The sequence below is a fragment of the Nanorana parkeri genome, unplaced genomic scaffold (assembly GCF_000935625.1).
Source record: "Nanorana parkeri isolate BGI_ZX_2015 unplaced genomic scaffold, ASM93562v1 scaffold20, whole genome shotgun sequence".
In the NCBI taxonomy this organism is placed as follows: Eukaryota; Metazoa; Chordata; class Amphibia; order Anura; family Dicroglossidae; genus Nanorana; species Nanorana parkeri.
This window is the reverse complement of record NW_017306288.1, coordinates 108,674-120,654: the sequence shown is the minus strand read 5'-3', so window position 1 is coordinate 120,654 and position 11,981 is coordinate 108,674. Positions and strand designations below refer to the sequence as shown.

Here is an 11,981-nt window from a genome sequence, read left to right as displayed (position 1 = left end):
CAGGAAAAGGGATAGGAATATAAGGATTTACATGTCATTTCAGGATGATTAACCGATACAAATGGTACTTTGTATCCTGACAGGCATTTCTATGGGAACAGAGTTTCTGTGGGAATGACTAGTTTGTCACCAGCCCACTTGAAGGGGACTGAGCAGTAGAACAAATAGTGCTGCTTACCATACCTTTCAGTCATGCTAAAGGAACACTGACATAGCAACACGGCCACTGCAGCATAAATAACGCAGTGTAGGTGACACCAATGGCTGCTCTTAGGCAGCCGTACAGTAGTGGTGTCACCTGCCCCCCACTCAGAAATAAGAATAGGTTCATTGCAGGCAAGCTTTTGTATATTAAAATAATTTATGAGTTACAGTGCTTACTAATGCTGTTGACTTGTAATGAATATACTCAGATGGGTCAAGTAGTGTTTGAGCGTGCTTAGTACCAGTTGTCTGCAGTTGTGTGTACAGCATCTGTGGTTATAATAGAGATAAAGTGACCTCTATGGAATACATGTCAGACTGGTGCATCTGGAAATATATCCTGATAACCATTCTGCATGTGCCCTAGTAGCAGGCCTCTGTTCTATGAATTGCTGCAAGTGACGGGGAATCTGCCGTGTTATTGCAAAGAGCAAAAATAGGGAATTTTTATGTAATATTTCTGTATTGCAGTTTGTTACTCGTGTACAAATGTGTGTGTGTGTGTGTGTGTGTGTGTGTGTGTGTGTCCGTTAATCTTCTGTTTTGAAAGTATAGGACAAATCTGAAGTGTTTTATTAGAGCTATTTGTGATTTTCTATGTTGTTTTTCTCCAGCTGACATTCAAGCCACAGAGAAGCATACCCACTGATGATGGTAAAGAAGAGTTCAAAGATGTGAGAGACAGGGTCGCCGATCTCATTACATCTGAATGTGTAGAGGTATATGAACTCTTTTAGAAGGTTTTTACAGGAGTTTAAAGTAGTACATTTGTTTAGTAACTGGGAGAATTTATTTCATATTTTCTTGGTTGCATATGTAAACCGTCCCAATGCCTTGGTGTCCCACTCCTGCTACAAAAGGGATGTTCCCATTCCTCCTGTTTCCCATTAAAAACACAGGGTGAATGGGACCACCTAGTAACTGGTGCCAAAGATGTGAACTCCAGCACAGTGATTTAACCACCTCCAAGACGTCAATTCAATATGAGCCCGTAGAAAAAGAAGAAAAGCTGGCCGCACACCGGGCAGGACACCAGTAATGTGGAACAAGCTTCAATAAACTATCCCAGTGGAATCCGGTGTGCGGCCTGCTTTTCTTCTGTTTTGTATGGGCTCATATTGGAGTGAGGACAAGCTCCCAGTGGCAAGCACCCGGCTCATTCCTTTTCCTGTGCCGCAGAGGAGCGGTGCTTTTTTTTTTTTCTAATATGAAAATTATGATTCTGACACAAAACATTATAAAAATATTTCCAACTGTAAGGAAGGTTTTTTTTGTTTACAATTTTGTACCTTTTTTTAACGCAACACTAAAAAAATTAATGAACAAAAGGCATTAAGATTAAAAAAAAGTTTAAAAATAATGGTTAGATGGTTAAATTGTGGTTAATAATAGTTCAATGATAGTTAAGGGAAGAAGAAGTTAATTAGGGCTCATTAGGAAAAACTAGTTTTCCCTTCAAATAAAACACAGATTGATGCCACTACGTAATTGTTTAAAATATTATTATTATAGAGGATTTATTTCGCGCCAGCTTTTCACTTTTCAATATAAGGGAGACATTTCAGTTACAATACAAATCAAGACAAGATAGTAAGGAGGATCCTGCCCATTAAATGCATTTTTAAATGGATCTAGTGTGAAGGTGGCCATACACCTTACAACCATCGCACGACTTTCGTTGTGCGATGGTTGTAAGGTGATTAAAATTTCATATGACCTGCCCATCTTGGACAGGCAAATCCTACTTGCGATCATCGCATGTCCTCCCCGCTGAGGGGAAGGCTTACAGATCATTGCAATAGTGAGTGGGCAGTGTGCGCCTGCGCATCTCGGCCCGCGTGGCTTTCGTCCTGCGATCGCGCTTCCAACCCGTCGAAAATCTTACGATTATCGGCTGTTTTTTAAGCGTGCTCGTAAGATGAAAGTCGTGCGACCGTACAGTATATGCGGTCGCACGCTGCCCATACACCTCAGGTCAGGTGTATGGGCAGCTTAAATGTCTGAATTTGTCCACGCACCAGCACCTGTCACTCCCTACTGGTACACAGTGTTATATCAGGACAGTTTATTGGAAGTAGGTGCTGAGTAGACTTATAGAATCTTGGAATTAGTGATGTCAGATCTGAGCTGTAATAAATCCAGGTACCGCTGTGTTCTATATTGGCCTTATTCAGACTGATAACTAAATATTCATAATCCCATACCAATTCTTCTTGTTTACAGGAAATGATAAATGTTCATGAGCACTACCAGAAAACGAAAAGTCTGACCAATGCGGATAAATCTGAGCCTGATAAGAGCTTGAGCTTGATAAAGGAAGATTTTACTGATAACCTGAACTTCTTGGTCTCCCAATATCAACACTGGAGACAGGATACCCGGGTAAGTTATATAATACAATACTGGGGTTCACCATACACCTAAACAGCTACTTATAACTCGTCATACACCATAGAAGCAATATGTATACTAAAGAAGGTATGGGCTACAGAATGTATAATGCACCCTTTACTTTCACTGTCTGCGAAGGGTTCAATGCCAGTCCTGTCTGATAAGGCCACACCCCAAATCTGCATACTGTTTAATTTTAAAAGTGGTTGAAAAGGTCACTTTCTTGGCAAGTGAAATATTCTTAAAATTAAAAATTATTTTAGCGGAAGCATTTATGTCATTTATAATCTGAATCATCTGAACTGTTTTCTTTTACCAGGCACCAAGGACTAAAAGTGATGAGGAGAAACAAGGGACTTCTCAGGACTCGGAGGTAATTATCTGCTTGTTAACATAACAAATCAAGCAGTTCTCTGGCCGAACAGCTAAATAGAGCTAGAATGCTACACCGACATAGGGAGAACGTGCAGTCTCTTTGCAGTGTCCTGGCTAACGTGTTAAGGCAGGGGTAGCCAAACTGCGGCCCTCCAGCTGTGATGAAACTACAAGTCCCATTAGGCATTGCAAGTCTCTAACAGCCACAGGCTATTGAGGCAGATGCATGATAGTATTTATAGTTTCCCCACAGCTGGAGGACCGCAGTTTGGCTACCCCTGTGTTAAGCTATCCATACGGGACTTGTTTCAGTGAATTCCTCCATCCACTCTAAACAGCATGGATGGAGGAATTTCCCCTTTCGGCTGTTGTATTCAGCAGCCCCAGCACCCTACAGGTGCCTGAATACAGTGGCGCTGCTGATAGGATGCTGTCACTGTTTGGCTGATACTTTTCCAGCCAACCCCGATTTTCTAAATCCGCTTTTGTGTCAAGCCGGGTGGTGCCTGCAGGGCCACCTATGGCTTAGATTGAATCAGCCAAATTTATCTATGACCAGCCTTAATGTGCTGTCTTTATATAAGAGTGTCCGTAGATACTGATACATTGGTACAGATGAGTGTGCCTGTGTTCAAATCTGTAATAGATTCAAAGGATGTCACCAGCAGATCAATATATTTGTGTTCAGCAAATGTCCGTTTTAATGACACAAGTACTTTCGGGGCCTCCCAGGGTCCCCTGCAAGGCCCTGAAAGTATTTGCAATTGAATGGCAATTTGTGTCATTAAAATGGACATTTGCTGAACACAAATAGATTGGTGTGCTGGTGACATCCTTTCAATCTGCATACTGTTCACGGCGCCAACCGTCATGGTCACTACAAGCACCCACCTGTATTTATTACAGAAATCCGGTAAGGAGTGCAGCAACATACATCTACTTTTTTGCAAATCTGTAATGGATCTTTCAGGATTCAGAGAACACACACCTTTCTAATGACTATCTGATATCTATGCACAATTTTGGACTTTTCCATAGTTTAAAGTTTGATGTCAGGGCGCATTAACACATGTGTTGTGGGTTCAAAGCAATCTCTGTTGTTGTATGTTTGGTGTTGTTTCCATCAAAATGCATCTCCATAAATATCAATGTGGGTAAAACGCTCCTGAAACTCATCAACTATGCATTACACCTCTCACGCATGTCAATGTACCTTATTGAAACACCTAATTTTGTGACTTGCCTTGTTATAGGTGGGAGCTACTCACTGAAAGGGTTAAACTGTAATTGCAAGCCAGATGTAATCATTGTAGACTCCCTGCAGTCCTGAAGTTATCATCTAATCTTCACTGATGGGTCTGTTTTTGTTTTTTAGGGCTCAGAGAGAGCAAGAGTTTTGGCTGCACTAAAATCCAAGTCTTATACTGCGGTGACTCAGGTAAGGCGTAAAGTATTTGTGGGGCTTATGTATAAGCTTGTCCGGGAGTTCAGCTCAGCACTCTGACATCATGTGATGGAATTATCTGGCTTCTGTTATCTCAGTAAAAGTATAGGGGCAAATCAGACTGTGGAGACTTATTACAAGTGGCAGTAGATTCCATTGAAGATTACACGACAATCTACATAGTTACATAGTATTCGAGGTTGAATAAAGACACAGATCCATCAAGTTCAACCCATTGTGTATATGCCTGTGATTCTGCATGGGTATGCGTGTGTATGAGTCCGTGTTTGATCATGTTCTTAAGTGCACCTGTAACCCCTGTATGTTATGGTCTCTGAGGAAATCGTCCAATTGCTGTTTGAATACTCCCAGCTAAAATCACCGCTTGCTGCAGCGAGTTCCAGACCCTAGCCGCTCTAACTGAGAAGAACCCCCTACGCCCCTTGTGCTGAAATACTTTCTGCACCAGTTTTAGGTGGTGTCCTCTAGTCTTTGTTATGGAGTTTACCGTAAAAAGTTTATGGCTGATGTTGCTATCACCATTCAACATCTTGTACATGAAAATCATGTCCCCCCTCAATCTCCGCACCTCCAGTGTGAACATGTTTAAATTTAATAACCTTGTCTCATAGCTTTGGTCTTCCAGACCCTTAATTAGTTTGGTTGCTCTTCTCTGGACTCTCTCCAGCTCCAGGAGATCCTTTCTGTAAATTGGTGACCAAAACTGGACCGCATACTCCAGATGAGGCCGAACCAGTGATCTATAAAGTGGCAAAATTATTCTAAAATGTTATTCACTCTTCAGATGGTTTATCTTTTGATTTTCCCACAGTGGTAATTAAGCAAAGATGCAAAATGTATGCTTATGAAAAATTTGCCAACAAAAACCATATAAAATGCACTAATAACGTCAGATAGGATTTTCTGGTGAAGCAATCAGTAATGGCATGCAACTAACATGACAATATATTAATATACAGAATAGTTTCATTTAAAAAGAGACACTGTTACCCTAAAAATATATCCTGTGTAATATGTACATAGCATATCTCTCTCTCCCTCCCTCCTATATTTGCCTGCTTGGCACAGGAAGTGAGCATAAACCTTTTGGGATTTAGTGTCATGTTAAACTACAGTCCAGCCAAAAAAGTTTTAGCTTTGAAAAGAGTAAGAACACAAAGGTAGAGCAGGGGAAGGCTAGAACCCCCTGTCTGCAATTTATTGCTATCTGTGTCCCAATTGCAGATTTTATCTCCCTCCCTTTCTGGTAAAACTGTTGTCAATGGGACAGAAGGTATTTTAAGTGGGAAATCTCTTTTTAACAGACTCCCAGATATCAATAAAAGTGGAGAGGTGCTCTTTGCCCTCCTCACTCTATTTCAAAATAACACACACAACGATATAGACAGGTAGGGGTGTATTCGCGTGTATATTATATAATCCTTTTCCCATCCAGGCTGCGAAGTCTAGACGGCACCGACAGGTCCAGCTGGCATCCTCCGAATCTGGTTCTGATTACAAAAGCACAAAATCAGAGAGAGCAAAAGCCAAACGAATGAAGCGTAAGGCAGACAAAGCGGCACAAAAGCAAGGTACTGTTTCCTTTTACACTGATATTCCAAAACTTTGTGTACTAGCTTGTCAGTCACAGGAACTCAATCGTCACTACCATGGGCTTATAGCTGCAATTTATGATGCCCTCTTGCATCCCAAGATAATATCCTCCACGATTGCAGTATCCAGGAACATGTCCTCATGCATGGTTGAATCTTATCAAAATCTTCTCCCTGTGCAGCCAGTGCTATTCTCATAAATCACTCCTTACTGCACACCCATCCTGCAGACTGTCCAACAGAGACAATTGCTGTCTTCCCTGCATGTCTACCACAAGAATTACTGGTGACCAGCAGCATGACGGGCTGTAATTAATTACAATTATTTATATAGTGCCAACATATTCCGCAGCGCTGTACAATTGTTTAGACAAGACAAGTAAAAAACACAGACCAGCATCGTTGACATACAAAAACAGTAGGTGTGGAGGAACCTGCCCAAAGGAGCTTACAATCTAAGAGATCACATGATCTAACAGCGCTGCTGGAGAGATGCGGGTAGAGTACAACAGAGGTATAAATATTACTCATTAGAATCAATATTTCTGACGTTGAGTGATAGACAGCTTACTAAGTGAGTTGTGTAATGAAACTGTCACAACTGTACACAATTATAGGGGTACTATTTAGGAAAACCACTAAATACATGCCTGACCTACATATATGTATTGAAGGGAATCTGTTACCTTTTTTGAGTGCATAAATGACAGGTCCTACTCCGCCACTTCCTTCCCACTGATAGTTACCTCCCCTGAGCTCATGCGCCACTTATGCCTTCTGTCAGAGCTGTAGTTCTATCACCTGTGTAAGATCCATAGCACTCCATGTATGGTCGTACACGGAGCTTACGACCATCTTCCCTCCCCCATATGTTAGTGTTCAGGCTTGCAAATTATACACTCGGGTATCCGGGGAGTAAGATGATGTCACATGCGCCCCTATAGCTACAATCACCAGATATGTACCAAAGGCTCTGGCGGAGCGAAGGAGTGGTGGAGGATTGCAGGAAAAGTAAGTATCAATGGGAGGGGGGATTCAGTAGAATACGTTACTTTGCCCCCAGTGTGCAAGTGACATTTTCACTTTAACTGCCAAAGAAATTGTGATTCTGTTCAGCCAGTTTGGTGATTTTCACACCGCATGAATCTACATCATCACACTGCTGACGCATTCTTCAATAACATAGGAAATAGCAGTGTCATGATACCAACTGTGAATTGTGGCAGAGGTGTGTAAATCACAAGAGTGGCTGAATACAATTACAAATCCCTTGGCTTTTAAGCCGTTCACATATTGTATTTGAACTGTAAATTTAACTGTCTGCGCAAAGGTCCATTAGAATACTTCTTATGCCAGCACTAAAGTTCTTTTTTTTTTTCTCCTCGATTCCCAGCCAGTTTTAATAATACCGACCCTTGAAATATGCAGAGGCTCTCTGTCTGCTCTCGAAGTTCTCACACTTTTTGTTGATCTGTATTGCCACTGCTATAATTAATGTGCAGATAATGGCGCACCAGATATGAAGCAGAATTCAAAATCAACTCTCAAGCCATTTTCAAACAAGTATGGGAAGGTGTATACTAGGAAAGCATCAGTTCAGGGTGGGTGCAGGTCTGGCTGCTTTACTCACTGGCTTCTACATTTGGGAGAAGCTTGAGCATCAATGTTCTTCATTTCTCTATCTGCATTCTCTGTACAGTGAGACTGTCAATGGAAGAAGGTGAGCAAACAGCTGCAAGGATAAAGTGCATGCACCTAGAAATGCCTCTACATACATACAGGTGAAACCCGAATAATTAGAATATCGTGCAAAGTTAATTTATTTCACTAATGCAACTTAAAAGGTGAAACTAATACTGTATATGAGATAGACTCATTACATGCAAAGCAAGATAATTCAAGCCGTGATTTGTCATAATTGTGATGATTATGGCTTACAGCTCATGAAAACCCCAAATCCACAGCCCCAAAAAAGTAGATTATTACATGCAATCAATAAAACAAGGATTGTACATAGAACAATATCGGACCTCTGAAAAGTACAAGCATGCATATGTACTCAGTACTTGGTTTGGGCCCCTTTTGCAGCACTCACTGCCATTACTTTTGCACGATATTCTAATTATTCGAGTTTCACCTGTACATACATACATACATACATACATACATACATACATACATACATGCAGCAGCCTTCCAAACCTTCATTTCAAAGCCAAATGCTGAACCCTTGTAACAGACTAAGCTTCCATATCAGGGTAGTCTTTGGGTTTGCTGCTAATTGCTGCCTCAAGCTTTCCTATCGGCCCATCACTCTGATAGGTAGCCTCACTGGCCCATGGGAATGTGCAGGAAGGAGCTGGCAAGCGTCAGCACAGCTTTGCGTTTCAGTAAAGAGCGGAATTTGGCTGTGATGGGGGGGGTTTGAGAAGGTGCTGCTCGTACTTCCACCCAGTGACAGAGTCTCTTTAAATGACTGCAGTAGGTGATTGGAGCCGGGAAACTGCAGAGATCTTTCTGCTAGAGTCCCTCGAGAGACATTTAAATGTTTGGGCGCCTTAACCTACAGAAATATCAGCTTTAGAGGATATTAAAAACCACAGTTCTGCATGCATGAATGGCACACCAGATTAATATCGATCTTTCTGATGCAGCTTACCTTTCTTTGACGAAGAAGAGGAGGTCTGTAAATATGCCAGCGATTTCTGAGGAGGATTCATCTTCCAGCAATGAAGGTGGGAACATTTATTTGAGTAATCATTTATCATATCAAGGCTTCTTATATATGCCAATACCAGTCATGTATTGTTTGACTAGTAAGTTGGATAGGTAACATATATAAATTAACAGAGCAGGTTCAGCCACCCAGCTGCGTAGTCACCTGAAGGCAGCACAAGCACACACCAGGTTCAAACCGAGAAGAACATAGCTGATTTGCGCTGACCTGGCAATAGGGAAAAGTCTTAGGAGCAGGATTCCCCTCCTGGATCTACTGCTGGGACCTGAAGCATAAACTAGTAAGCCTTTCACAGTGCAGTTTTATTTTATCAATTGGTGCTGAAAGAAAACCTGTTGGAATAAACATAGTGCCCCAGGTATATTGGAAGTAGGTGGCTTGCTGCGCTTGAAGTCTGAAGGGCCAATCATTAGGTCCAGGTCCAGGAAGGCTATAGGGCTTGCTGTTCACTGTGGAGTATAATTATCGACAATACTAGGTGACAGTTGCCAGTCACTTTGGAGGGGTGGCGGCAGAGATTTGAACTGTGTGGAGGAGAAGCCTGTATGCCTTTGATATCCCTGAATGGCTTGGTAAGCTTGATAGATTGCTTAGTACTGTAATCTCAGCTAGAGATTGGTATAGATTACATTTCTGCAGCGAATGTATTAGGGATGCACCGATACCGAGTATTTGGGTGACTACTCGTATTGCCCAAATGCTTCGATCTCCCTCTGACCGTCAGTGACGAGGGAGCATGAAGCTGGCTTCTTTTCCGATCAGAAAGCTGGGCGGTGGATTTTGACGGCATGTAATGACCCGCCTCCCGGCTTCCTGATTAACCGCCCAGCCAATGAGGAACCGCCCAGCTTCCTCATTGGCTAGGAAGCCAACTTAACTTGTTGGTAGACAGCTTGGCTTCCTAACCAATCAGGAAGCCGGCAATTGTTGCTAGGCAGTCTGGCTTCTTCACCAATCAGGAAGCTGGAGGAAGCTGGAAGGCTCATGACTCGCTGCTCGGCTTCCTGATTGCTCAGGAAGCCAGACAGCCTCTGGAGCAGGTGTTCTTTTGCTAGAACACCGGCTTCACAGGCAATCGGGAAGCTGGGCGACGATTCATGATCTGCCGCCAGACTTCCTGATAATCGGGGCACAAGGCACCGGTACTCGATATCTGCGAGTTCTGAAAAGAAATATCGGTACTCGATACCGAAAAAACGGTTTTGGTGCATCCCTAGAATGTATATCACACCTACCAAGATGAATAAAATAGGCCCATCCAAAGCACAACTGAAGAATTGAAAATGGCACCTTTCTACAGATGTTCTGGTCCCAAAATGTATAACTATTGGATCAGTACGCTCCTGTGATGGTTCACAATCTCATGTTTAGTTTACTCATTTGTATTGAGATTGTAGTTCGTCATGGGAGCAAGTTTGGAGCGGTGACTACTTTACAACACACACAGGGACCATGGGGAACAAAAGTAGCCCTCCTCCAGAAGGAAGGACAGTGTCACCACCAATTCAGAGATGATTTGAGGATCTACAGCCGAGTGACACACAAATAAGAGACATTTTTAGTAATAGAACTCCTGAGTTTAGTGTCACTTTAAGCATCACGTCTGCATAGGAACACCCACACCTCCAGAGGCATTTTGATATTTGCAAAACTTCTCCCAAGGGCCAACCCACTGCTTGCATCACGGCCGAGAGGGTGCTTTGCTGTTTTCAGGAAGCCCTGTACTGTACCGTGTACCTGCCAGCCCCTTTCATCAGCCATGATCTGCATGTATTCTGTAAAGAACCATAACGACCCAGTGATGAAGTCACTGGGTGTAATATAAGATATATGATAACCACAGAAAGGTATCATTTAAACATTTCATTAGCATTTTGAAAGGGGTAAGGCAAAATATAAGCAGATTAAACTTCAGCTTTAAACCAGCTCAATTAAGACATTTTTTTTTCTTTTGGATAAATACATGAGTAAAAATGTAGATTTGTATTTACTTGTTGTTATATAATCTCTGTATTTACTCCTTATGCTTTGTTTCTCTTTTTTTTTTTTTTTACAGAAATTCCAGTCAAGAAAAAGAAAAGAAAAAATTAAATGTTTTGAATACGGCTCTTCTCTCCTGTGCACCATACTGGGATAAGGAGTCGGCAATACAAAATATTTGTATATAGATTTATTTATATTTTTTTATTTTTGTAAATTGAGTTCATGTATGTAAGACTGTAGCTTGATATCACTCCCTTTGGTTAATAAATGAAGGCTCAAATCTCTCCTGATTGAACTTTTTAAATACAAATGGGTTATAGTATACGGACCTTATGATTATCCGTTCCAGTTCCTACATTATTCTCAAATTAATGGAAAACTGGTCGTCTTTTTTTTTTTAATTTTTTTTAATCCCTTCTAATTTTCTCAATGTTGGTCCAACATGTTTTCATATACAGCAAGGCCAATAAGTCTTGGAAATATACATCAAAACGTATTACCCCTGTGTATGTAAAATTTCATACATCAAATTGTTAGCGGAACCCCTGCGCAGATTGAATCCAGTAAACTATTAAAAAACATTATAAAAATTAATAAAAATGCATTGATAACCTAAACATTTTCCACTTGGGTACACTATAGAAGGGTTAGATCCAATGTCAGGTTTTTATGGCCCCTATCATTTGTCCTAGTGATGTGCTGGGGCTTGGTGCAAACCGAGCTCACCCAAGCCCGTACAAAACTGACACACCCCGCCCCAGGCCCTATGATTTGCAGCCAGGGCATTCCCTGCCTTCAGCTACATGTCAAAAAGGAGCAGGGAATGCCTCTGCCACAACTGACTGGGCTGGAAGGGTGGGTGTCTGTCACCGTTTTGGGTGGGTTCGAATGAACTCAGGCAAACTTGGTTCCCCCACACATCACTACTAGTGACCATTGTCACTGGGACAGAAAGTAATGGGAATCCAATATTTCACAGTTGCTGCTGGAACAAGATTGAGGGGAAATCTTCCAATGGGAACATCTGTTTAATTGACAACTAAAAATGGATTTTTACTCGCGTTGGAAAGGCTTCCTTCCACTTTCTGTGTTGTCTCCAGGGCAGGAAGTGAATGAGAATCTCCTCAAAAATCTTGGAGTTTATTCATTTCCTACTCCTTTCCACAAATGTAAAATGTTTTTGTTTCACATATAGTTTTAGGAGACCCTGTCTGGTCTCTAAAAGGTTAAATCG

The 11,981-nt window shown here is 41.7% G+C and overlaps 1 protein-coding gene across 1 annotated transcript in view; it reads left to right on the top strand.

The window, feature by feature from the left end:
• Positions 1 to 10,837, top strand: part of SNAPC1 (small nuclear RNA activating complex polypeptide 1) — a gene marked incomplete at its 3' end in the record, with an annotated part of 16,445 nt that extends 5,608 nt beyond the window's left edge. Inside the window, exons 4-10 of the mRNA XM_018562443.1 lie at positions 819 to 923; positions 2,428 to 2,586; positions 2,915 to 2,968; positions 4,346 to 4,408; positions 5,871 to 6,006; positions 8,682 to 8,762; positions 10,821 to 10,837. Coding sequence (XP_018417945.1) covers positions 819 to 923; positions 2,428 to 2,586; positions 2,915 to 2,968; positions 4,346 to 4,408; positions 5,871 to 6,006; positions 8,682 to 8,762; positions 10,821 to 10,837 — 615 coding nt within the window. The remainder of the gene's footprint in view (positions 1 to 818; positions 924 to 2,427; positions 2,587 to 2,914; positions 2,969 to 4,345; positions 4,409 to 5,870; positions 6,007 to 8,681; positions 8,763 to 10,820) is intronic.
• Between the last annotated feature and the right edge of the window lie 1,144 nt (positions 10,838 to 11,981).